Source organism: Balaenoptera acutorostrata, chromosome 11 (genome assembly GCF_949987535.1).
Source record: "Balaenoptera acutorostrata chromosome 11, mBalAcu1.1, whole genome shotgun sequence".
Classification (NCBI taxonomy): Eukaryota; Metazoa; Chordata; class Mammalia; order Artiodactyla; family Balaenopteridae; genus Balaenoptera; species Balaenoptera acutorostrata.
In genome coordinates this window covers 84,885,683-84,913,617 of record NC_080074.1, presented here as the reverse complement: position 1 = coordinate 84,913,617, position 27,935 = coordinate 84,885,683, and the positions used below count along the sequence as shown (strand labels likewise).

Sequence of the window (27,935 nt, the reverse complement as noted above, 5' to 3'; positions counted from 1 at the left end):
GAAGGAGGATGGCATGAAGAAGCCATTCTAATGTAGAGAGGGATCTGCATGAACCAAGTCATAGAGGGTGGATAGCAGGAGACGGGACTAGAATTTGGAGTCACACTAAATGCCCATGTGAGGAGTTTGAATAGAGAATACTTCTGTGGGTTGAACTGTGTCCACCAAAAAGATACGTTCAAGTTCTAACCCCCAGGACCTGTGAAACTGACCTTATTTGGAAATAAGGTCTTTGCAGGTATAATGAAATCAAGATGAGGTCATACTGGATATTGGTGGGCCCTAATCCAATGACTAGTGTCCTTATAAGAAGAAGGAAATTTGGATACACACACACACACACACACACACACACACACACACGGAGAATGCCAACTGATGACAGGAGAGATGGGAGTGATACAAGCCAAGGAATACCAAGGATTGCCAGCAACCACCAGAAACTAGGACGAAGCAGGGAAGGATCCTACCCTAGAGCATTCAGAGAGAGCTTGGCCCTGCCAACACTTTGATTTAGAACTTCTAGCCCCCAAAACTGTGAGAGAACAAACACCTGCTGTTTTAAGCTATCAAGTTTGCGGTAATTTGTTACAGCAGCCCGAGGAAGCTGTCTTAGTCTGTTCAGGCTGTGATAACAAAAATATCATAGACTGGGTGGCTTATAAACAGAAACTTATTTCTCACATTTCTGGATGCTGGGAAGTCCAAGATCAAAGCACCAGCAGATTCGATGTTTAAGGAGAGCTCACTTCCTCACAGTCAGATGTCTTCTCATTATAACCTCATTGGTGGAAAAGGCAAGGGATCTCTCTCAGGCCTCTTTCATAGGGCACTAATCCCATTCAGAAGGGCTCCACCATCATGACCTAATCACCTCCCAAAGGCCCCACCTCCTAATACCTCCTAATACCATCACATTAGGCATTAGGATTCAACATATGAATTTTGGTGAGACATAAACATTCAATCTATAGCAAAAGCTAATACAAACCATAAAGGAATTTTTCTCATAACTGTGGCAAGATAAACTGAGATCCTTACCTATTCTTTTTGCTTCTGTTGGAAAAGGAATTGGGGGATTAGAGAGAATCCATTTGGGAAAGGTGCCATCTGTCCAGAGCTACTCTCAGGACTGTGAGGCCCTTTATAAAGAAAATAGATCAAAGAAGAAATAACTCTCCTTCTAGCATGTGGTTGCCAGAATTATTATTCTGTTAGGAGTAGGGTCAAAGCCATGTTCAGAAGAAGAAAAGGTTTACTCACATGAGGCAGTTCAGCCCTGCGGTCTTGACAAGAAGACAGTCACCGTGGCAGGCGGTGTTTGCACTAAGATACTTTAGAGGAGAATCAGCTTCAGGCCCCCCAGTAGACAGGAGCACCCCCTTCCCACTTCAGGCAGCAGAGTTCAGGCTGCAGGAAACCCCCATTAATATTCACCTCATGTCTGAGGTTAAGTAGTGAAGGGCTCCTTTCCCAAGGAGGAAATGGTGGCCTTTCCCAAAGAAGGGAGGTGATAATATTAGAGAGTTGGAGGAGGGGTCAGATGAGGATGAGAGGAAGTGGGAAGAGTATTATAGATGGGCTATGGGAAGCAGAGGAAAGTGCTGATTCACCACCAACCAGAGTAATGGAATGGGTTAGCTGGGAAAAGTAACGAATCTCAGTCTTTCTTAAAAAGTCAGTTAAAAAATCCCTTTTTCTCTTTCTCAGGCTTCCCTGTTCCTTAGTCAAACACAGTTAGCCATATTATCTTGAGCAGAATTTGGACTTTAATCAGAATGAGAGAGAAAAAAGGCAATATTCATTTTTCTGGATTTCCAAATAGGCTCTTGAGAATCCAAAGAGAAAGCCCCAAAGAAAGCGTGACCAACCGGGAAGCTGGCAATGGACAGAAGAGAGAACAGGGGGGGTGTTCATTCTGAGAAATACCTTTTGGCACCCTGGGAAAGAGATGGGGCAAACTCCTGAGCACCTTGCCAGGCAGCTGTGGAGGATTCATAAACCACCAGCCCAAAGGACCCCAGACCCGAAGGAAAGCATGAGATCTCAAGACTGTTTTCTCTCATCCCTGCCGCATACACACAACCACAGGGAAGTAAGGAACTGGTCCCTTCCCTCCCCCTGCAGGACTGAAAGAGGGATCCTGGAAAGCCAGCATTACCCTACGTTAGAGTATCGTTATCCAAGGAGTTTAAAAAACATAGCTTTTCCTTAACTAATATCTAAAATAAATTCTTTATGGTTCTTAGAGATCAGTTTATTATTTCCATTTTACAATGGTAGCCAAACTAAGATAAAGATACATGCAAAATGACAAGAAATTTGCAAAAATTTTCAAAACTCCTAATTTCCAGATGATCTAGACTCCTATTCATGAGGGTCTGCCTGAAATTATAGTAAAATCAATAAAAGACCTTTAATGATTATAATAAATATGATAGCTCAACCCCTGAAGCAGGGCAAAGAAGGAGAGGGGAGAAAAAAGGCAAGAAATTATGCATTTTTAAATGATTGAAAATAGTAAGTTTTCTAGGTACTAAGGTTGTGACAGGAAGCATTACAAATTGTTGTGCTGAAGAATCTAGCTTTCCTACTGATGGCTAATATTCATGCTAATACAAAGGTTCTCAGAATGTGGTCCAGGCCAGCGATATCAGTATCACCTGAGAACTCATGAGAAATGTAGTTTCTTAGGTCCCACCTCACCTTCAGGGGGTGAACTCTGGGGGTGAGGCCCAGCAACCTGGTTTAACCAGCCCTCTAGGAGATTCCAATCCTGCTAACAGAATCCTGGTGCTTAATATGTTTTATCACCATGACCAACTTATATTCTTGACAGGAAATCCCCTTTTTTGTAATATAAAATTAAACATAAAAGAAGCAACTTTTTTAAAATAAGTTTTTTCCTTTAAAAACCTATAAGAAAAATGTAAACATTTATTAAATACTCTTAATAACAGTAGTTTACTGAATCCATTTTTCAAAAAAAATTGAAATTGGGATCAGACATATCAAAAGTATTCCATTTAATTAAAAGAAAACTGGTCACTTATCACTCATGGCTTCCAATTTCTGAGCTCACTTTGCTCTTTTAAAAAGATTTCTGTACTCACTATTTACAATAGCCAGGACATGGAAGCAACCTAAATGTCTATCGACAAAAGAATGGATAAAGAAGATGTGGTACAGATATACAATGGAATATTACTCAGCCATTAAGAAAGAAATAATGCCATTTGCAGCAACAAGGATGGACCTAAAGATTGTGATACTGAGTGAAGTAAGTCAGACAGAGAAGGACTAATACCGTGTGATATCACTTACATGTGGAATCTAAAAAAAATGGTACAAATGAACTTATTTACAAAACAGAAATAAGAGTTACAGATGTAGAAAACAATCTTATGGTTACCAGAGAGGAATGAGGGGGGAGGGATAAATTGGGAGATTGGGATTGACATACATACACTACTGTATATAAAGTAGATAACTAATAAGGGCCTACTGTATAGCAACAGGGAACTCTACTCAATACTCTGTAATGACATATGGGAAAAGAATCTAAAAAAGAGTGAATATATGTACACATAGAACTGATTCACTTTGCTGTACAGCAGAAAGTAACACACACTGTAGATCAACTATACTCCAATAAAAATTTAAAAAAATAAATAAAAAGACTTCTATACTAAAATCCCATTCAAATTAAAAAAAAGTTTATTAGAAGGTTTACGTAATTATACTATATAATAAATATATTCGTTTATAAAATTAGTTTATAAGTGTATTTTCATGAGTAGATGAACAAAATTACCTTCTAAAGCAAGCTTTTCCCTACAATTATTTGTCATATTTATTCTTTAGTTTCATTTCTTCAACTAAAACAGGTCACACTTTCTCCTACCTTAATACTTAGAAGCTATATATATTAGTATTTTATTAAGAATTTATCATTTTAAGGGGAAATACCTGCCATTTTACATTGTTTCATGCAAACTTTAGCAAAGTACAAATCTGAACTGCTTCTGATGTCAATGTAAGAATGTATATCAGTATTTTCTGAATGACTAAAAACTAATGAAAATAAACTGTATGTTAAGTAGGTCCTCTTCTCTGAAATCTGTATTTTACAAAAATATTCTATATTAATTATTGTTGGCAGTGTCCTAGTCAAAATAAATAAAATATTTCATGGTGAAAAGCAAGAAAAGAAACCAATTCTACATGTTTAGTGAGCTTACCCGAAATACAGATAAACATTAATATAAGACAAAGAAGGCAGCAGCTGATGTCTAGGAAACCCCAAAATGATGTACATTCAGAGTTTTTGGCTTTTGTTTTGTAGAATTGATGACAGACATTTCTTCAGACTCTATTTCTTTTTGATGTAAATAAAGACACGTCTTTGAAATTTGTGGGTCTTACTATTCCCATAGAGGAAGTAATGCATTTCTTCAGACCCAGAGATAAGAGGATAATAATACTTTAGTATTATTATCTAGAAATAATAATAGAAATAAAGCATCTAGAAATAAATTTGCTGGATATTTACCATCATGTCCCCTCCTTAGTGATTTTTCAAATGTGGCTTGGGAAACACTAGCAGAACAGAAGGATCCTTCTCCATGACAATTAAAATAATGAAATGTGAGTGTGAATTATTATTTATTTGACGTTCGTGTATCTCCCTCACCTAGAATATAAGTCCTGGGAGGACAGGAATTTTGTTTTGTTCACGGTTGTGTCCCATGTAACTAGAACACTGTTTAGCATGGAACAGCTCCTTAATAAATACTTATTGGGTGGATGGATAGCTGCATGCATGGGTGGATGGCAGGCATAGAGTTTTTGTTCAATTTTTAATGGTAAATGTGTTTAATTTTCCAGAAGAGATTGATTTTTAGAAAATATTAAATTACAATTTGTGTATATAAAAGATGTTCTAATTCCTTTCTGGAATAAAGCAGTCGTTTACTTATAACATAAAGAAATTAGGAATTATAGCGTTGCTTACCTCTTCAAAAGTATTCTGATTCTTTCATTGTTTCTAGTGATCTTTTTTTTCCCCCCAAGGAAAGCAACAAGAGGTGAAGAAAGCCGTCGCTTTGAGGGCTTTGACTATATTAAAGTAGGTCTTATGGTTGGCTGGGAAAACTTAGAGAATTCTTGCTCTCAAAGTAATTGTTGGAATAAGTGGGATTATTATTCACACTAAGGGACTATCTCTGGTTCTGTCCCTGACCTTTCATGGGAACACGTACACATCCCTTGACCTTTTTATGTCTAATTTACCGGGCTGTGAAATAACAGTAATACATACAATACCATATCAAAGAGAATTACTGGAGGGTCTGTGCTTCTAATGACCCTGACATTCCTCAACCAACCAGACTTAGTGAAGAGCTCAGTATTACTATTCTACTCTCCTTTATGATAAACCTCTTCTAAGAATGAGTCAATTGCTTTCCTCTTGCTCATAGTCTTGACAAAGCCATTTGAAAGTGGCCTAATTAAAGGCTTGGAATCCTAATGATGATTTTCACAACAGTTCTCACACTGCCAGTGTGCTCAGGAATCCAATCTGAAGTGCACAGATGAGCCAGATGTAAAATCAGGGGTGGAGTGTGGGGAGCTGAGAGGAAGCACTGCGAGATAATTTTCAGGAACCTCAAGCTCAGTTGCTTGAAAGCGTTTCAACCTCCGGTTTCTGCAGCTTTCTATTTCTGAGTTACATCAGACTGAGAAATACCATGCTAGTGCCATCTCTATGTTTAACTGTCTAATCAACAGCTGCTTAAAAAAAAGGTCAGCTTTTGTTAGATAGAGCGGTTCTCAAAAGTGAGAGAATTATTGCTTAAGTGAACTTCTGCATTTCAAAGGCAAACCTAATGAAGGAGGAAATGAGGTGGCAAGGTGAATTTCAGCTCTAAGTCAGGATTCAGATCAGTTGAATCAAACTGAAAAGAGACAAAGAATTGCAAACAGATGTCTTCTGTTACTTGTTCATTCTGTGACACCCAACACCTTTTCAATGTTATCTAGTCACTCAGAAGTTAAATTACCCAGGTTGCACATGAGAAGACAAAGAGAGGGCATGCAAAGAAAAGAGAGAAAAGGAGGAAAGAAAATTTAGAGACAAACTCATTTAGAAAGATATGTTCTCCTTTCTTAAAAAATACACAGCTAATTGGTAGACATCTAAGGAAACACTCATTGAACACAAACATATAGATACTATGGACAAAGCTACTGCCTGCATTTTAAGCTTCTTTGGTATTACATGATGAGGTCATGAATTATCTATAAATATTGTTAGATCCATAAAGCACGTTATATGCAATTTTAACATAACATAAAGACCCACTTATCCCAATCCAAAACAACAACAAAATTCTCTTCATAAGGTAAGCAATCATGAGCTAAATATTATGATTGGTGTATACCTTGTGTGTTCATTCTAAAATACCTCAGGAAACTGTAGTGTGTGCCCAGTAATTCTCTAAGCATAGGGATTACAACAGTGAACAGAACAGACAAAACTCCTGCCCTTACGGAGTGGACTTTCTGGTCATGGGGGAGACATACACAAGCAAATACATGGTCTACCAAAAGGGGAAAGTGCTAAGAAGAAAATAAAGCAGAGGATGGGAGGAATGAGCTCTAGGGGGGATGGAGGTTGCCATTTCAAGTGAAATGGTCAGAACACTGTAACAGAAGTTTAAAAGGCAGAAGAAAGAGTAAATTCAATGACATAAAGCAGGATTATGTTTGCTGGCTTCAAAGCACAGCCATGAGACTCATGTGGCTTAAGCTGGGGAGGAGGAGGGTGGCTAGAGATATAGGTAGAGGGGGCACAGGGGTCAGGTCATACTGAGAAGCTTATGAAGCCAATGCCAAGATTTGACTTTTGTTTAGAAACTAGAAGTATCAGAAGGTTGTAAGCAGAGAGGTGACATAATCTGCATTGCATTTTTAAGGGTTCAGGGCAGCTGCTGTCAGAGAAGACATTGAGGAATGCAGGGGTGAATGGAGCGGGGAGGACAGTTAAGACGCTTATTAAAATAACCCAGGTGAGAGATGGTGGTGATTTGGACTAAGTGGTAGTGAAGGATGTCGGCAGATTCTAGAATATAAAGTGCAAGAGGAAGGATGCTGACAGAGACAGCTAGAGAGTGGGACTGCACGGTGCTTAGCATCAGGGGCTCAGAACAGACCTGGCTTCAAACCCTGTCCAATAACTGTACGTCATTCATATTTAACTCAGAGAGTTATGGTGATGATTACATGAGACACAGCACTTAGTACTTGATAACTATGAGCCAATTTTTTTTTTTTTAAGTAATCAGGCACATGATCATCAAAGGTCTCCCAAGCCCTGCTCCTGAGTGCGTGCCCTGTTCTACTGAAAGCAGTTGAAAAGTTTGGTCAGGAGACAGACACAAGCAGTTGGCATTTTAAAACAATCCCTTTGACCTCCCTGTGGAAAGTGGATTAAAAAGGGACTTGACTGGAGGCAAAGGGAAAGGAAGCTGCTGCAGCCATCCAGGCAGAAGGAGGAAACGGGCAGGAAGAGGAAGAAGACGGGGCAGGTCTGAGGGATGCCCAGAGGCCAGAACTGGTGGGCCTTGCTGTCCGCGTGGGGTGGAGGAAGGGTCAAGATGAATGCCGGCTTTCTAGCTGGGTAACTGCTTAGAGAACCGTGCCACTCACTGAGAGAAGGACCTCAGCGTAGTTCTGGGGAGAGGCTGGTGATGATTTTCAGACTGTTTCCCTGCGCCACAGTAAACGCAGACGGCAACACACAAGAAAGGAGAAGGTCAGGGCCCTCAGGAGAAGCCAGGAGGGTCTGGCTGCCTGTCACCGCCTGCAGCCTCAGCACTGATCTTTTCTTGATATGTGTGTTTAATTGATTACTTTGGAAAACGTCTCCCTTCATTTGTGTCAGTGTTGAACGTGTGGGAGTGATCAACTTTAAAAACGAGTTAAATACGCACTTCTAGAATCAGGGATGCAGTCAATAAAATAGGGGGTGATGGAGGATGTCAAGGAAAACTTGCCCAAAGAAAGTGTTTCCTGTTAATACTGTATAGACAAATGTTTGTTTATTCCTTTCGGAGCTCATTTGTGGGCCCTCTTGCAGCATCCACTTAGGATCTGAACGCGGCAGCTGTCTGAATTCGAGCCCTCCCCAACCCTAATGAGCTTCAGGAAGGCTGACGTGCTTCTCCTTCATGCTTCTGTCTCAGGAATCTGAGCGTGAAGGCCTTGCTGCACCTCCTGAGCCCACTGACATTTAATTAGCACCATTGCCGTGATCCCATAGCGTGCGTTACCAGATGGGAACCGTGGAGCACCACGCGGGCTGGGTACCGGCTGAAACAAATCCCTTGTCTGGCAGCTAAAGATCTGCTTGTGCAATCGGGAACCTGTATTTCCTATTAGCCCTTTATTGGTAGTGCTTTTGGGGAATGTGCTAAGAGCAGAGACAAACATACCTGAGGAGGCTGCGGAAATCTTGGATGGACATTTTAAACAAAATACACACACGCGGACACCCACTTCTTCTGAAGAACAACTGCAGTGTATTGAGGGTGTAAATGAAGTTGCTCGGTGACAGCGAGACAATTTGAGTTGTAACGCCACCAGTGTTTATCTCATCCTCCCTCCCCTCTAAGATTTAGAACTGATATTTCACTTTCATGCTGCTTAGGATAGGGATCAGAAGAGGATACATTGGCTAAGCTGTTTTGATTCACTGCTTCTTTGACTCTAACACGCATCGGGAGTGAATCTGCTTTTTAGGTATTAATCCCACAGCCTCCTTTGCTTCACTGCTGTCTGTTTAGGGCCCCCACTGCTCAGTGTGGATTGCTCTTAGTGAGACTGTTGGTAACCTGCTAAGTGCCAAGTCCTGGGGTCGCGTTTAGGGCTGCAACTTGAGTATGGAGTTCCTTGGAGTCCCTGGTCCCCGGCTCCTTTGTGAGTCTCTTTCCTATCTTGCTTTCATGTCCCATTCGCTCAGATCTCTCATTCTCAACCGATAATGTTTCTCTTTCTCCTCCTTTCCTTTAAAGTGTTCCATTCTCGATCTTTTTCCTCCTCTCATTCCAACTGCTTTTCCTGAGAAATCTCATATACACCCAGCACTTCCAATAGCATCAATATACTAATGTCTCTGCCCATCCATGTTCCAAGCCCAGCTCTCTTTCCTGAGAATCAGGTACCTATAATCAACAGCAGGTGAAACACCTCTGACCCAATATCCCACAAATTCCTCAAACACCAGAGGTCTAGAACCAAGCTTCTTCTCCCCCCACCTCCCAGCCTTCTCTATCTCCAGTCTTGTGAAATGCACCATCATCTAACCAGCCACTGACTCTACACCTGGCAGTTATCCAAGACTCTCCCACATTCTGGCTCTCCTCATGCCATTCCCAGAAATGAAGTGGAGTTTGCATTTATATGACGGTGATGGCTTCTCATTTCTCCAGGGATAAAGGCCAAACCCCTTAGGAGGCTCTACATGCCCTCTGACCTGACCCTGCCCCCCTCCTCAGCCTAACCTCTGGCCCTCTCCCACTTTGTGCCCCAGCCATTCTGGCCTTCTCTTTTGGTTTGGTCCTTAGGAATTTTACATATAAATCAGTGAGAGGCTCAGGATTCTCACACTGCTGTAGGGGAGCAAAGAATACATGCCCAGGCAGGACAGAGTTATGGTTTTCGCTTGTTTTGATGCGAGTTATTTTTTAAAAAGACTCTTTCTGTTGATAAATAGCCCAGATTAATTCCTTTAATTTCACATAAAAGAAAATTAGGTGATAATCAGATTAGTTTGATAGCAGGAAGGTAGAAAGTTCAAAAGAGGCTGGATCTGGGTCAGGTGACCAGCCTCAGGGACAGTTAGGGAAGGAAGCTGATGAGGGCAAACCTCTGCAGCAGCTTCTTTGAAACTGTGACCTGCGGACAACTTGAATAAAAATACCCAGGATGTACGGTAAGAAGCAATTTGGGGTTCCACCCCAGGCCTATGCAATCCAAGTATCTGGGGACGGGGTCCAGGAGTTTGATGCCCACTACAATGTCAGAACCACTGCTTTGACCTCAACTTTAATACACAGCGTTTCCCTAGTTACGTACCAGATGGAAGCAGAATGTTACCTTTTCCCCAGCGAAGTTTCTTTATTCTGACCTCTAACCTCCACCCCTAGATCTGTGTCATTTCAAGTACTTGTGCCTTCATGTTCCACTCTTCTGTTCTGCTTCTGTTCTACTTGATTCATTCACACTCCTGTTTCATACTTGATTAATTCATACTCTCAATCTGACGATTCAACCTACGCTGCCTGGTCAAATAGTTAGTCAACTGTCATTTAGGATCAGGCTTCCACTGTTCACAGAAGACTGAAATCACAGAATCATAGCAATGGAAAGAAAGAACCTCCAGTGAGTTCGTTTTTATCCAGGCAGACACTCTAAGTGTACGTCTCTCTGTTGTGTGTGTACGCATGTGTGTTACACTCATATACAAAGTGAATTGAATGTTATAAATATAAACACGAAAGATACTTGCAAATAAATGACTTATCAATTCTGACTCATATAGGTTTTTCAAATGTGAGAAACTTCTGATTGTGAAGATTCTAAAAATCATCTAAAGCAAGGGTTAGCAAACGATGGCTTGTGGGTCAAATCTGGCCTACCACCTGTTTTCTTAAATGAAGTTTCATTTTAACACGGCCATGCTCATTTCCTTACGTATTGTCTATGGCTGGTTTGGCACTAGAATGGCAAGTTAAGTGTTTGCAGCAGAGACTGCATAACTGGAAAAGCCTAAAATATTTACTATGCGGCCCTTTGCAAAAAGTAACCTATAAAAGTGAAAAGTAAAACACACTTGCAAATATTTTGCAGGTCTCATACAGCTGACAAAATGTTAGATATAGATAGATAGATAGGAAAAAAGATATATTTTGAACCAAACAATTTTATATCTGTAGAAGTGATATTATTTCATTGATAACACGAATCCCAACAAGGGACTTTCCAGAACTTTCCCCTACTTATAATTTCAAATAACTGCTTGGTTGTGATGTAGAAGGGGGACTTTTTTGGTCTGGCTGAGGATAACTATTTCAGTTTCTGAAACCTGACTTTTTAGTTCAAAAGTTTATCTTCAAGCATTATTTTGTCACTATGGTGTCTCACTTTTCTGTGCCTCTGTAAGTAATTCTGAAACTCCAAATGCACCAACAGGCACAAAGCACATCACGTTACTAGTAAGACGCACATACCTACAGAAGTCTCTTGGCTATTAAATCAGAAATATTTTTATTTTAGTGTTTTCATACGCAACCTTAATATTCTACCACTGGATCTATTGACCAAATGAGTAAAGTGGATCCCTATGTCCTGCCATCCCATCCCATCTCATACTTCTACAATGTATCATTGGAATAAAGTGTCAGCTATATAGTTAACCTTTCTTCATTTATGTTTGTGCTAGAAAAACAAGTTAACCAATAAACATAGGCAGATACATGCAAGCACACACACAAACACATACATCCAGAATACTACTTGTGCTTTGATATAAGTGTTTTCATATTGGCTTACATGTTTACTAATTATATTTTCTCTCTTTAAAATTAAAAAAAAAATTTTAACATCTTTATTGGAGTATAATTGCTTTACAATGTTGTGTTAGTTTCTGCTGTATAACAAAGTGAATCAGCTATATGTATACATATATCCCCATATCCCCTCCCTCTTGCGTCTCCCTCCCACCCTCCCTATCCCACCCCTCTAGGTGGTCACAAAGCACTGAGCTGATCTCCCTGTGCGATACAGCTGCTTCCCACTAGCTATCTATTTTACATCTGGTAGTGTATGCTACTCTCTCTCTTCATCCCAGCTTACCCTTCCCTCTCCCCGTGTCCTCAAGTCCATTCTCTACATCTGTGTCTTTATTCCTGTCTTGCCCCTAGGTTCTTCAGAACTTTTTTTTTTTTAGATTCCATATATATCTGTTAGCATACGGTATTTGTTTTTCTCTTTCTGACTGACTTCACTCTGTATGACAGACTCTAGGTCCATCCACCTCACTACAAATAACACAATTTTGTGTCTTTTTATGGCTGAGTAATACTCCATTGTACATATGTGCCACATCTCCTTTATCCATTCATCTGTCGATGGACACTTAGGTTGCTTCCATGTCCTGGCTATTGTAAATAGTGCTGCAGCGAACACTGTGGTACATGACTCTTTTAGAATTATGGTTTTCTCAAGGTATATGCCCAGTAGTGGGATTGCTGAGTCATACGGTAGTTCTATTTTCTCTTGGGTTCCTTTTTAATTGACCTATCTTTAAATACTTGCTTAGTAATGTCAGGTTGTAAATTAGTGCATGAATAAAAGTATAATCATTAAAAGATCTTTTGAAGACTTGTAATAATGCTTTTGAGTTGGTGGATATCTTTAAAGCAGACTTCTGTGCCATTTGCCTGTGTGTTAGTGTGTTTAGTATTCTACCAAATCCTTAACGTCTCATTAACTTTATAGCAACATAAATAAGAACTAAGCACCCTAAGGAACAGCTTAGCAGAAACTTATGCTGTATTTCAATAAATATTTTGACTGAATTGTTTTTTGGCACTTAAAACCCTCCAGAATTTGGTAAGATGTGTCCCTCCATTCTCCCTCCACATCTGCACCATGCTGCTTTCCATATCCCTTGATGCGGCGTCCCAGAGTTCCTCACCTCCATACACATATCACGATGACTATTACCTCTTCCTCTGCTCTTTCCTTCCCTGTGATGGAAATGCCTTCCTCTCTCTTCGCTGCTTATCTAAATCTTATCAATACATAAGGTTCATCTAAAGTGTTAGCCCCTCCGCAAAGCCCTCTACAGTAACACCAATACTAACCTATTTCCTTTCTAGTGATCTACAGCGCCTGTTAACTGTAATAGTCACTCATTTACTCAATCAATCAAAAGTATTTACTGTATCAAACACAGTCCTATGCACTAGGCAACACATTAATGAATAAAACACAACTCCTGTCTTTGCTGAACTTGGAGTCTAGTGGCAACAAACAAGTCAACAGGCCACAGTAATTCAGTGATATATGTTCTGTGATCAGAGTAAGCACAGTGTGTGATGGGAGCACACAGCACAGGCATCAACCCAGCCTTGGGTTAGAGTAATGAGAAGAAACTAAGGTTCTGGAGTCACAGGGTCTGGGTCTGTATCTAAGTTTAAAAGACTGTGGGAGAATCAAGAGTTTCATTACAAATACGTAAAGTGTGAGAGGCCTAAAAAGGCATTCAAATGCAGATCTCAAACAAGCAGCTGGATATACCAGTCTGGTGTTCAGAGGAGAGGCTCATGCTGACGATACAAATTGGGAATTTATTATGGTACAGCTGGTGTTTAAAGTCACGTGACTGAGTGAGACCCTCTAGGGAGGCAGTGTCGATTGAGAAGACGAGAGAGCCGTGGAATGGGTCCTAGAACACTCTGATTAGAACACTTCTGATAGAAGCAGGAGAGGAATGGTAGCCAGTGACAGAAACTGAGAAGGGGCCGGGGAGGAAGCAGAAAATCAATCGTGCTGCATGAAAGCTAATTCTTTCAAGAAGAGAGCAGCTGACAGTGTGAAATATTAGTGACAGGGCAAATAATGATGGAGTCTGAGGACAAGCTGTTCGATTTATCCAGGTGGCGGTCACTGGTGACCTCGTTACGAGCTGTTCTGGTGGCATGGTCAGGATGAAAGGCTGCCAGGGATGAATTTAAGAGAGAACAGAAAGAGGAAATGGAGGTAGCGATTGTATACAACTTTTGATCGTTTTACTAAAAAAGGGAGCTGAGCTATGGGTCAATGGCCTAGGGGTTTTTTAGAGAAGCTGATTTGCCTGTTTGAATGCTGAGCAAATGCTCGAGTACAGGGCAAAGTTATACCTCTGTTCCTCTAACTCCCTCTCTCTCCCTCTCTCTCTCAGCCACACATTCATTTTCCCATGCACACCTCTAACCTGAGATCCCAGAGCATCCCAGGAACACATCTTCCACAGGGCTGCAGAGCTGTGATTGTCTTTATGTCTCCCGGTAATAAAAGGTAAATTCCATGACGGTAGAGACTATATCTCATTTTCACACCCTCGGGATTCCCCATCTGTGGCACAATTGATGTCTGTAACATACCTGCCCCAAAAGGAACAGGCAATGTGATCTCAAGGAGGATGACATCCCCACAAGAATACAGGCTCCTTGAGCAAGGGATTTAGACCTGTTTGCTGAGAACACAGCCAGGTTATAGTATGTGATCAATAAATTTACACTGAATTAAGAATGAATGGAGAATGAATTTAGCTGAGGAAAGTCATGAAAATAAATCTGATTAGCCTTAACACTGATAGAGCACTTCTGATGCACCAGGCTCTGTCCAGGTGCTGGATTGTGTATGTAGGAATATTTGTGGAGACAATTGTCTATATAGCATCATGTTAAAATTTTTATTGAAAATTCAATTGCCTTTTATTATTACAGAGTATGCGCGGCAACAGGATACAGCTAAGCTTTGGTTTTTTTTTTTTAATCTAGTATCTGACAGATATTTTTAAATTACTAAATTGTATTAATCTAAACCTCTATCACATCACCAGTAATTAATACTACTAGTGAGGGTTCCCTCAGTAAATTCCTATTAGCATTAGGTACAAAGAAGTGTTGTGCTTCACTAATAATCAGTATGGGTTTGTTTTTTTGGGGGAGGGATTGGGTTTTGGGTGGGGTTTTTTTGCATTATATATGTATCATGTAACTTAAATATTTCTTTTTTTGCCTTGGTTGCCAAGAAACACGGAATAATTAATGCTCAAAGTAACATTAGTTGGTAATAACCTATTTTATTAATAGTTTGATGCAGTATTACATCAAACTGCCTTTTGATAGCAACACAGAAAATTATCTTTCTTGTAGGGGGAAAATAGCTGATCCTGATTTTTCTATTTCTTTCAAAAAAGAAAACTTGCAGTTATGTTAAGTTTTCAGGCAAAGTTCCTTCAGTTGCTTACATTTCTACATATCTATTTGCCAAGACTAACAGCAGGTTTTTCATGTAGCTGGGCAATTAGGATAAGCCTATTTTCTGCGATTTGATAAAATTATCTCTTGATATTTAAAAAAGTTTTTTTTCAACTAAATTCACATATTGTAAAGTTTCTACATTATGAAAGTCTCTCTATGAAGTGACCTTACATATCTATTTTCAGAATGACTGTTATATCGTACACACTTCATGTTTATTTATATTCAACTCAATTATAATTCAGAAGTGTAGATCATTATTTATCCCTAAGGACTAAAAACAGCTATGTTCATTTTTTTTCTGGTACGTTCTGCAGAACAGTTTAGAAAACATTGTTTACCATGCTGTCCTCTGCCCTTGTATACATTTCTCTGAGAATTAAATACCAGTAATAAGTTGGTCATAAATGAATAGTATAGGTATGACTTGTATTGCCCATTATTTTTTACTCTTGGTTACCAAGAAGCTCAGAGCTACTACCACTGATAAACAGTGAGGATATTGGCCAAGACCCTAAACATACTTAGATTCTTTTCCTTCTCAAGGCTTTGATCTTATATTCTAACAGTCTAATTCTACAAGTACATTTCTTATTCAATCTCAAATTCCTTTTATAAGTAGGTAAGGTATAAATAAATACATAAATATCCAGTAGCTGGTTAGTTACTTTGTTATATTATTTAAAACATAATCGATTCCAGTAAAAGAGCCATCAGGGTCCAACTACCCTCTAGTTAGTGTCCAATAGGTCTCTGAAAGTTTGCTCTGCAAACATAGCTCATGGATACTCATCACATTTTTTTAGAGAAAGCTGAAGTCAGAGAAGTTGAGTGATGTAATCAGCTAATGGAGAAAATACAGGGTTCGGGGTGAATAAGAGTTAAGCTGTTTGTACTATATTCTAGCCAGCAAATTACTGAGCTACAAGTGCCTCTGTGAGCTGAAAACCCAGCTGTGTTTTCTACTCTCTGCACTACAAGCAATAATAAAGATGACGAAATTGTTAGTTAAAACCCTTCAAAGATATTAAAGATGGAAGTTATGTATCCAATTACAAGCCCATCCTTCTACTTCTACAAATAAAGTAAATGAAGCAATGCTGATGACTACATATTAGCATAAGAAAATAGAAGCGGCAAAGAGGTGAAGCAGCCTAAGTCTCTAAGGAAAACATTTTAGGTAGTCTGAGCAATACATACATTTCATATGACTTCAGTATAAATTAAAACTTAGCTAGAGTAATGTATATGCATATCCCTTAAAATGAATATAGCTCAAGCAACAGCAGCTCTGAGACCAAAATTCTAAAAAAAATAACCCAGATTAATGAGGACTATCAGGATATCTAGCAAATTCTGTCAGCATGACAGAAAGCATCCCAGCCCTTGAAACAGGATGGCAGTTCCTACCATCCTCTCTCCCCTGAAAGGAAAGAAAGAGATATTGGCTTTGGCTGGGGACAGGGTAACAAACCAAAGGTCTAAAATATGCTAGGAGATGTATGTATTTCCCTGCATGGAAGAAAAAAATATATAGATGCAGCCCTGCCTGGTATCTCTAGCTCTCCTAGTAGATTTTGAATTCAGTGAATATAGTTGAAATTAGAGCAGACCTAAGGAGGAGCTGAAGAAACCGTGAAGGCCTCTTATGTTGCTAGAATTCAGACTGATGCTCTAATAATTATGTCACTAAGAAATAAATATAAATCTACCAAACATGAAATGTTAAGCAGAAAAATATTTGCTTCCACTGAACTTGGCTTCAAGATCCTCACAGCAGACTAACAATTAGAAGTCCAATTTCGATCCATTTCCTGGACTATATTTTTTTATCGCTCCCACTCACCATGAATCTGAGAGGTCATATAAATGGCTGTAATCCCAAGATTCTCTGTTGCTTGTTGAAAGACATGTAGGTGCCTATCTGAGGATTTAAATACCTAAGCATTTTTCCGTGTGATATTTTTCTTTGTGGGAAGTTTTTGTGTTTTGTTTTGTTTTTTAATGAGGCCTTACGGGTACCCAGATTTTGTGAATCTACTACTAATTATGTAGCCTAGACCTATATATATGAAATAAAGAACAACTCTAGAATTATACACAGCATAAGCTAGTGTGAAAGAATGTATGCAGTTTGGGGTGAACATAATAGATATAAGAACTCAAAATAAAGAAAGATCATTGTTGATTGGAAATGGGGTAAGTAGGCTTCAATTTGAATTTTAGAGGAACTAAGGTAATACTAAATGAATTTTAAGAACAGGAGGAGATATTAGTTCAGCGGAAAGGTGGCATCATGAATGAAAATAAGAAAAGTTCCTGACGAGGGAAGATATCATAGGGTCCTATCTACGTAGGGTTTGCTGACATGATTGGCAAAGAATAAACTACAAAATTAAAAAGAAAGTCCATAGCAGTTGAATAAGATCCTTGACTGTCAGAATGCTAATATCAATTTTGTAGGATTCTATAAATCTTCCAGAGTACCTGCATTATATAAAAATATTCTCAGCACACATGCATTTTTATAAGAAATTATTCCCCAAACTCTTCTTGAGTATCTACCATAGCTAGGTATGTACTTGACACAGGAACAGAAAAAAATAACTGTCTGTGCACAAGGATTTATACCCGAGTGGGGAAAAATGTCATTAATTTTGATTATGATATTTGATGATAATGATGATAACAGTAAAATATCTTTATTCAGTTTTTTATTATAATACTTAAATTATAAAATACTAAATTTTTAAAGTATATCATGTCCTACTCATTCATTCACTCATTCATGCAATATTTGTTAAATGCCTACAATCAGCGTCATTACAGTTATCAAAGACGTTGACTCAATTCAAATGATTTTAATTCATTTCATATAAACACATAAGTAGATACCACACAAAATCCTTAGCAATATTCCCCAAAGAAGTTCCTTTCTCTAAAATATCTATGGTGCATAAGTCATTGCCTCTGCCTGGAATGTTGTCCCCCTTCCCCCTATTCTTCAAGATTTAGTTCAAGTGTCACCTCTTCCATGAATTCTCTCCTGACTCCTCAGGGAAGCGTGTCTTGCACACACCTCCATTTTAACCTAAGTACATTCAGTTACAATGATTTATCTGTCTCCCTCTCCCCCCTCCAACACACACTCAATTGTGAGCTTTTTGATGGCATCTTTATTCATTTTCTATCTTAGCAACTGAAGCAATGCCTGACATAAGAGGTGCTCAATAAATGTTCTTTAATGACCAGCTTATAATAAATGAGCCTCGGGTGCAGTGTTTGTGATTATTATAGTGTTCAAGTGCTGGTGGCTGGTTGAAGGTCCAGCTACACAGGTCTTTTATTCCTGTAAACATGCCAAGCTCACTGCCACTTTCCAGCCATCTGTGGGATGTTCCCCAACTCTGCCCCATTATATACTGTTGACTTTTGCTTTTTCACTTAGATCTAACTTCAGTTTCACCTCCCCAGAGAAAACCCTCTTGATCAGCCAATCTACAACAGCACCTCCTGAGTGTCTTTCATCACACCCACTTCTCATTCACTGCATAGCCTGTGTCACTATCTGCTATCTCTGGTTCGTCTATTTGTCACTGCTCCCAGTCAGAATGTAAATGCCCTGAGAGCTGATCTCTTGTTGGTCTCCTTCACTACTGAATTCCTAGTATCTAGTACAGTGCCTGACATCTGGTAAAGCACTCAAAAGTCCATGCAATTGAATAAAAAAGGAATGAGAACTTTAGATCCTTTACTCTCCAAGTGGCAAACTACGGCTCATGAGCTGCATTTTGCCTGCTGGTGAGTTTTGTTTCGACTGCTCAGTGTTTTTCAAATTTTTGAATGAGTTGTCAATTTTTAAAAATTAGGAGCTTTCACATTTTGTAAAATTTCAAAATTCAGACTTTTTGAAATAGTGAAAGAAGAGGAAATTCAGAGCCTGCAAGCCCAGTTGGAAAGTCAGAAGAGTTAAGCAACAGCTTTACCGTATCACCCCATTGTCCCAGCCTCACCTGCCCCCATATCACTCATTTTTGTTTGGCCCTGAAGGTGGTTTGGATTTTGACCCTGATCTCTTCCAGTAAAGGTCGCACATGCCCTACATCACACTCACATAACTACTACAAACCCTTCCCCCATGGACCGCTGTTACTACTAAACCTTGGACTATGTCTTTAGAGATAAATTAACACAAGAACTTACCTTTTTATTATTCCTGCATTATGACATGGAAAAATTACATAATTAAAAGCAAAAACTGAATTCATTATACACTAGAAGAAAATCTAGGTAAGTGGTTAACAGATCTCAAGGTGGTGGAAGAAAACTATAATTAAAACATTAAAAAGCAAATGAACCAGGATGAAGTAGATCTAACTACTATGACTAAGATTTATTAACCTTAATTAAAGTTCACTAAGACAAAAATGAACCCCAACTGAAGAATGGGTAAACACATTTTCAAGTAATTCAGAGAATAAATAGAAATGACCAAATAACATATTAAAAGACAGTCTATTTTATTAGTAATCCAAAAGATGTGAATTAAAATGAGATCCCTTTTCATCTATCTCATTAATTCATTCAACAAACATGTGTTGAGTGGTCACTATGTTTCTGACACTATCAACTTGGTGAAGCTTTTTTTAAATGGTAATAATTTTAAGATTCAGTAAAATGACTACCATCACACTGTGAAAAACAATTTTATAACGTGCATCAAGAACCATAAAATAGTTAGTTACTACCCTGCAACCTAGTAATTAAACTTCTTGGAATTTATCCTAGGCAAATAGTCAGTGTAGCAGACAAGGATTAATGTATGAGGATGTTAATCATAGCGTAATTTATAATATCAAAAACATTAGAACCCTAAATGTCTAACAATAAAGATTAAATAAATTATGGTACATTCAAATGATGAACAATTATGCAGACATTAAAATTACATTTTCAAAGACTATTTAATGACATGGGGAAATGCTGATGAAAAAATTTAAAGCCTATATTTAAAAAATAATTTCATATATCCAATGAAAAGGATCCATTCTTTCTCGCCTTAAGAGCCAGGAGTTATTTTTGCTTTCCACAGGCTTGCTATATAATATTTCTCCCCATCCTGAAAAGCACATAACACTTCTCCCTATACTTCGTTCTAGTAGGTATTGAAATAAAGGGTGTCATTGCAGCATTATTCACAATAGCCAAGATATGGAAACAACGTAGCTGTCTGTCAATGGATAAATGGATAAAGAAGATGTGGTATAGATATACAATGGAATCTTATTCAGCCATGAGAAAGGAGATCCTTCTGTTTGCAAAAACCTGGATGAAACTTGAGGGCCTTACGCTTAGTGAAATAAGTCAGACAGAGAAAGACAAATCCTGTATAATATCACTTAGATGTGCTATCTAAAAATGACAAACTCAGAGAAACAGCATAGAGTGGTGGTCACCAGGGTTTGGGAGGTGGGGGAAAGAGGGAGATATGGGGGTCAAAGGGTACAAACTACCAGTTATAAGATTAATAAATTCTGAGGATCTAATGTACAGCCCAGTGATTATAGCTAATGAGAGTGTATCATAAACTTGAATGTTGCCAAGAGAGTAGATCTTAAATGTTCTCACCACAAAAGAAAAATGATATTTATGTTACTGAATTGGGTGTTAACTAATGCTATGGTGGTAATCATTTTGCAACATATAAATGTATCAAATCAACATATTATAACACCTTAAACTGATACAATATTATATGTCAATTATATCTCAGCACAACTGAGGAAGAAATGAAAGGAAACTAAAATAAAGTCTCAGAAAAACAGAAATCGCTACATGGAATCAAAGAAACAATATGACTTATATGTTAAACTTAATCTAAAGTACTGAGCAGTGTTCTAGATTGCAGGCAGTGATTGTTCTATAGAAAGACAGGAATAAAGAGAAACAACAGGAAGAAAGCAGAATATAAAAGACCAAAACTAGAGCAGAGAGAGGAGACAGAGACGCATGAGGAGAGCATGTGGAGGACAGAAAGTCTAAAACGGACACACAGCTGAATTTTAAGGAAATTCTCTGCACGACACTATGGTATTAGAACTTAAGAAATTCCCTTTTTGGTGTATTTATAGTTCTATGTAGATCAGACAAGACACTTACAAGAAGCATTATTTTTTTCTTGTAACACCAACCACAGGAAGGGCCAAAAGGATGTCATGGTGGAAAAAGCAGAACTACCTCACTACCATGAAAAGAATAACAACAAAAATTGAAAGTCTGAGGGCACCAAAATAAACTGTCTGTACAAAAGATGATTATAGTAAAACAAGGAGGAAGTTGAACCTCAGTTTTGGAATTACTGAACTGTGCAAAGGCAGAAATCAATCTGCATGGTCATTAGCATGCCGGAGCCAAACGATTCTGCATTCGCAATGAAAACAGCCAAACCTGGATGCAAGAAAACTCTTGGAGCACAGCTACATGGCCACTTCTGAAGCAGTGTTTACAACCACTGTCTTTGGCATTTGTGTCTCAGTATGGGGGCTATTTGGACAACAGGGTCATAGGGAACTCAGCAACCATCTTTGGCCTCCTAAGAAACCAGCACGATATCCTGGCCTAGAGGAAGCCAAAGGAGTCATTTGTGGAAAGATCAAAAGAGCACAGCAGGCTCTCTTCTGGATGAAAACTGAATTTTTCATTAAAATTGGTGGGAGGAGTCACCTCACAGAGAACACATTTATAAAGTGGCAAGGCAACAACTTTCTGTGTCACTGTAAGAAAATGAGCAGACCTTTGCTTAACTACACTGCTGGTTACATATACTGTTCCACATATTTTGCCATTCCTGTCCTTTCCTTGAGTTCCTAGAAGGGACTCCTATGGACTCTCGTTTCATGTTTACACTCTTACAGTTTAACCAGAAGCCCCTAAGTATTCAGCAATTCCGAATCTCCTTCTTCCCCTCACTCAGTCTGACATTCTCCCTCTTCCTGAAGACTGGCTTTATTTATGTACCTCGATATTGTACCATCCCAGCTCTGTAAACTACCACTTTCCTAACATTTTGGTTTTCAGAAATTCAGAAACCTCTAGATAACCATTCAGACCATTTTCACATCCACTGTTTCATCTCTTCATTTCAGTAAGTTGTTTTTAACCCCTTGTTACTTTTTTTTTTTTCATCTGCTTCTGAATTCCCACTCCTTGGACAATTCCACCATCATCGTTGAATTTAATCTGTTCTCTCTTAGCAGCTTCATAAACTCAAATCCATCAAAATCATTGACCTTATGCTGTCTTCATTTTTAACTTCTTTCATATTTTAAATCGTTATCTTTCAATCCATGACTAGCACTTGCATTCTTCATCCTTATTCTCCACTCTTCTCAACATTCACCTTAACCTGTTTTTAAAAATCTGTATTCTCTACTCTTATACTTAATCCGCTTAAAACTGGACTGACCTAACATAGGTCTTTTCTTGACGTTGATATTTTTATTGTTACTTGTATTATAACTAGTAACATGAAACTGCATTTTTAAACGTTTTCTTCATGGGTATGAGGTGATCTGGCTCCAACATCTACTCCTCTATTTGTTCTAGGTTCTGACTTGGCTGGTCTGGTTGTTCATTTCCCACTTAAAAGACACAGGGTCAGGTCGTGCTCGTGTAGCTGGGATAACCTTTCCAGACAGAGCAAGACTAGCTGTCAGTCAAAAGAACATGGGTGGCTGTATTCCCTGACTTCCTTCTTCTAAAATTTATTACTGCTCATTCTGCCCTTCTCTTTTTTGCTGTTTTCCTTCCACAATGCTACAACTTCTGAAATAATTCCTTGATCATGTACCCATGCTGTGTCACTGTATTTCTATATTCATTCTAGAAGCCAATATGATTTTAATTCTCAGTTCGTGCTTTTTTTTCCTCTCTATTCTCATTCAGACTCTGGACAGTCCTTCTCTAGCTTGATTCAATTCCTGTCACCCAATTTCTTTCTCCCTTCCTTCCTTCCTCCCTTCCTTTCTTTCTCTTTCTTTTCTTTCCTTCCTTCCTTTCTTTCCTTCCTTCTTTCTTTCTTTCTCTCTCTTCCTCCCTCTCTTCTTTCTTCCTTTATTTTTCTTTCTTTCTCTCTTTCTTTCTCTTTCTTTCTTTCTCTCTCTCTCTCTCCCTCCCTCCCTCTCTCCCTCTCTCTCTTTTCTTTTTCTTTCTTTCTTTCTTTCTCTCTTTCTTTCTCTCCCTCCCTCCCTCTCTCTCTCTTTTCTTTCTTTCTTTCTCTTTCTTTTCTTTCTTTCTCCCTCTCTCTCTCCCTTCCTCCCTCCCTCTCTCTCTCTCTTTCTCTCTCTCTTTCTTTTCCACATCCTAAATCTCTGTGTTCTACTTCCTTCAGTGTGCCCTTCATCTTAACTTTCAGTTCCTCAATACCTAAAATTCTCTCTTGTCTTCCTAGCTGTAACCCATTTGCCCTCACCTTTTTCTGTTCTATATGTGCATTTCACTATACTGTGAGAGACCTAAAAATCTTCTCAATGGTGCAACTATATTACAAAATGTTACCAGCTTCTTGTATTAGTATCTTTTAGAATTTGACTCCTTCCCTGAATTTTCTGTAAAAATTATATTCAAGGTTACATACATTAGGCAGTTATATAAAGGATAGAGAAGGGCAATAACTGTCTAAAGAGGAAACTTTTAATACCTTAAACTCACAGAGTGCTGTATGTCTATTACATCTCAATAAAACTGGAAAAATTTAAAAACTAAGAGAATTAATCTACTCAGAGTCTTACTTATAGCTACCAATGTTTGTTCAATTATCTGGTAAGATGTACAGGGAAGCAGGAAAAGGAAGAGATTGTCAGTGGGAGAAAAATGACTAGAAAGAGAGATTGGGGAAGTGTAGAAGTTTGGACTTCATCCTGTAAGAAAATGAGAGCTATATAGATAAAATCAAATGGGCATATGTCATTTCAATTTTTTAACTTCTAAAAACTCTGCATTAGAAGATGCAAATTTAAAGTTGATCTTCAGGTTAATGAAATTAAATTTATCAAATAAAATTTATCAAGCACCTGTTTTCACAAGTTACTATAAAACAGAAATGGTTTTCTTCAAAAGACTGTAAATTTAGCCTTATATTTATTAGAAGTCCAATAAAACCCAGTTAGAGGCTGCCACTTTATAGCTTCTGCAGGAAACACGCCAACCTACAATTCAAAGAGGCCAGAAGGCTGTTTTGACCTGAATGCAATCCCTTACTTCATACTCTCTATCTTCTCAGTAGCCTCTTTCCTCTCTCCTTTAAGACTTCCATCTGTTGCCGTGGTTTACCTATTCCTCAGGCTTTGACATGGGATTGTCTCCTCCCTGCTAGCCCAGTTTTTGGTACCAAGTATTGTTTTCTTGTGGACCAGCCCCTAGCACAGCCCTGGAGGCACCATCAGGCATTCTGGGAGCTTTTTCTTCTCCTTGACCCCAGAGCAAGGAAGGCAAGTGCTGAAAAAATGGAGGGACCCGAACTTGAAAATATGATAGTAAGCGTTGACACAAGACATGATTGATAAGATTAGCAAAACAATATAAAGATATAAAATGTGACACCTGATGGGCCAGAATATAGATATTGTGTCCAACATCTTTTGGGGAAACACCATCATCTCCGCCCTCATCATCCCCGTGATCGCATTCCAATCCTTGGTTATAGGCATTCTTCACCACATCCACCTATCAAAAAACAAAGGGGAACAAGAAGGCTTGAAATGCCACAAACAACATGCATTTCCATCATCTATGAGGTGTAATTAAAACTTGGAATGCTTCCTAAGACTTGAAAAGTATAAAAGAATTCTAAATGAAAACAGCCTTGGAAACCATCTGTATTTAAATGAATATGGAAGTATTTTCCTACAATATTCCCTGCTTTCTTTGCAAAATTTGGCTTTGGTTTTTTAATGTTGACTGTCAAAGTTCCCATCAACTGGGAGATGTTGGAACCCTGATAAGCATCCATTATTTATTAAGGGCCCACTAATAACAAGAACACATGGTGTTGGACACCGTTCTCTGCCCTGAGGACCCAACAGTGGATACAACAGAGTATCTGCCCTCAGGGAACTTACTGTCAGCAAATCAAGAGGTCAACGCAACTGTGAGGCACTCAGCAAGCACAGGGCAGGGGCACTAACTCAGGCAAGAAGTTGAGGGTACGTCACAAGGAGGAAGTAGATGATGGGATAAAAATGTTGTAGGCAAATGAAATGGTATTTTCAAAGGGCTATTGTGCAGAGATATTGTCGAATGAATATATAACTCACTGCCCCATTTAACCATAAGGATAAGGAATGCCTTGCTCCTCTTAGCCCACTGCCTTCCATGGATGGAGATTTTTGTTTTTGTTTTTTGCAGGTCCTATGCTCTCATTAAATGTATGTTAAATCAAACTGCATCTTATCTTTCTCTTTATCTGCCTTCTTTGAATCCATCCCTTACTATTAAAGAGAGCAAAAGAGTGCCTTCATAGGTTTCCCCATAGCACCAACAGTGGTGTTTTTAAGACTGGGACTTAGTCATTGGGGCACTGGCTAATATGGTTCAAGAATGTTCTCAATGCTTTTGAAACCCAATGATTTTAAAGCATGACGATATTTCTTCATAATTTCCATGTCGCAAGTGAGGAGGAAAATGTAACTTCTACAATAGGAAGACACACTAATGATCTCTGTGGAATTCCCAGCAGGTCTCCACACAATTTCCTCTAGGCTGAGTACTGCGTAACATTTTACTAATAAGAACAATTACCAAAGATATTTATTTTGTTTTTATTTTCAGAAAGAGGTATAAATAAAATTTTTGAGGAGTACAAACATTTTTATATACCTTCTTCACCTATATTCCAATAAACAAACTAAAGCAAAATTTTTTTCTGGCAAAAAATAATTTGCAGATAGTTTAGGCAAGTGTGAAAATCTAGTTCAGAAAAGCACTTAAAGTGGATAAAGCCGATGAAGAAATAAGGACCCAAATCACACAGGCCTTCGCTATCATGGGGCTTCTGAGGTATTTGTAATAGCAGGTCTTTATGTGCCATCGTGCCTTGGTAGAGCAGTGAAAGCCACTAGACTTTTCCGCTGACATGCATACTATAAATTGTCCCTTTTAGGTTACACATTATTAACACAGCTTTCAAAAGTTTTCTTACCAGTTCTCTGGGTCTCATGTTAAATAGAATTCTTTCTGCATTCTCACTGTCATGTCTACTTTCCATGATGGCCAGCAAAAGCTTGGAGGCATTGTTCTAGAGACACAGATTGAGTTGATACACATGAAAGGTCTATTTCATGGATTAATGGTCCCCTCAATTTGTTTTAATTGAGATTATCAGGACTATTTTCTTTTTTAAACCAAGCAGAATTTTAAACTGCTAATTTTGTTTGGCTTATTAACATTTTAAAATAGAGTATTTTACTTTATTGTTAACACAAAATAAAAATAATGAATATGAGAGATATGTTACAAAGGATATTTTAAATATTGGTGAAAAGGAATTTTAAACACAAAATTGAGTTTATATATAATGCATTAAAATCTAATCATATCTTCCTTGACTATTTCCTAAATAGGCATTTCTATGATGAAACTTTAACAAGACACCAGTATCAGCGACGTATTTCACAAAAATGACATATAATTTACAAAGAATTTGGCATAATTGTTTTAACATGAAACATTAACACATACTAGCAAATCAAAATTTTAAATAAATTTGAGCAATAATTAGTGAAAATTAATCTATAAAATTCTAAATTCATGAGTTTGAAACAAAATATTTATTGATAACAGTTTATTAGTCTCCCTACATGGTAGTATATATGCAACATTTTTACCATCTGGGTTGTAAAAGAATAATATTTTCTATTTCTGTTTAATAGAGAATAAAAACAGCTTATGTTATCTTTGGTGTTTTCTAATTTGGTTTATAAATATGTTGTCTCAAACATGCTTACCTATAGAAATCAAAAATCTTTCTGATACAGCCAATTTATTATCCAAAATGGGTACAATATAGTTACACACCGTCTTGCAACACAAAGTACAATATCCTCAACATTTGGAATGATGTTTCTTTTTTTTTAAGTCTTTATTGAATTTGTTACAATATTGCTTCTGTTTTAAGTTTTGGTTTTTTGGCTGCAAGGCATGTGGGATCTGAGCTCCCCAACCAGGGATCAAACCCGCACCCCCTACGCTGGAAGGTGAAGTCTTAACCACTGGACTGCCAGGGAAATACCTGGAATGATGTTTCTTTATACTGTGTTTTCAATAGCACTGCCCTAGAATTGTGGCAAACTGCAAGATGATAAAAACGACCTGGGAGATATTTCTATAGTGTTTTTGTAATATTCACTTAGATAAAAATCTCAACCTCCACACACGCAGAGCCAAATGGCTCTAAGATGCTTCTTAGTGACTCAAAATTAACATCTTATGGGATGAAAACTTAAATTGAATCAGTTGTTTGGTGATGTAGGCATTCACAATACAAATTTTGTTAAAGTTGTGCAAATTAATTACACTGGATATTTTTAATACCAAATTCTACCCAACTATTTTTCTTTCAGAAATACAGCCTATTGATTAAATGGCTAATATTAGTAACGATGATGATAATGTGATGGTGATGATGATACCAACGTCACTAACCCATCCTAAAAAGATGTTAGGATTTTGTGGGAAAGGTAGCATTATTTTTTCTGTTCCATTTTCAATTTTTACAGATTTGCACTAATCCTAAAATTCCTTTTTTATAACCTAGCATCCCATATAAACAACATACCTAAAAAA

The 27,935-nt window shown here is 38.2% G+C and overlaps 1 protein-coding gene across 3 annotated transcripts in view; it reads right to left on the bottom strand.

Annotated features, from left to right (window-relative positions):
* The window catches only part of ITPR2 (inositol 1,4,5-trisphosphate receptor type 2), a 521,140-nt gene that overhangs the window by 121,634 nt on the left and 371,571 nt on the right, over positions 1–27,935 (bottom strand). For all 3 annotated transcript variants that reach the window (XM_057555894.1, XM_007194868.3, XM_007194867.3), the window contains exons 44-45: positions 26,293–26,388; positions 24,696–24,818 (exon numbers count right to left, since the gene is read on the bottom strand). In XM_057555894.1, coding sequence (XP_057411877.1) covers positions 24,696–24,818; positions 26,293–26,388 — 219 coding nt within the window. The remainder of the gene's footprint in view (positions 1–24,695; positions 24,819–26,292; positions 26,389–27,935) is intronic.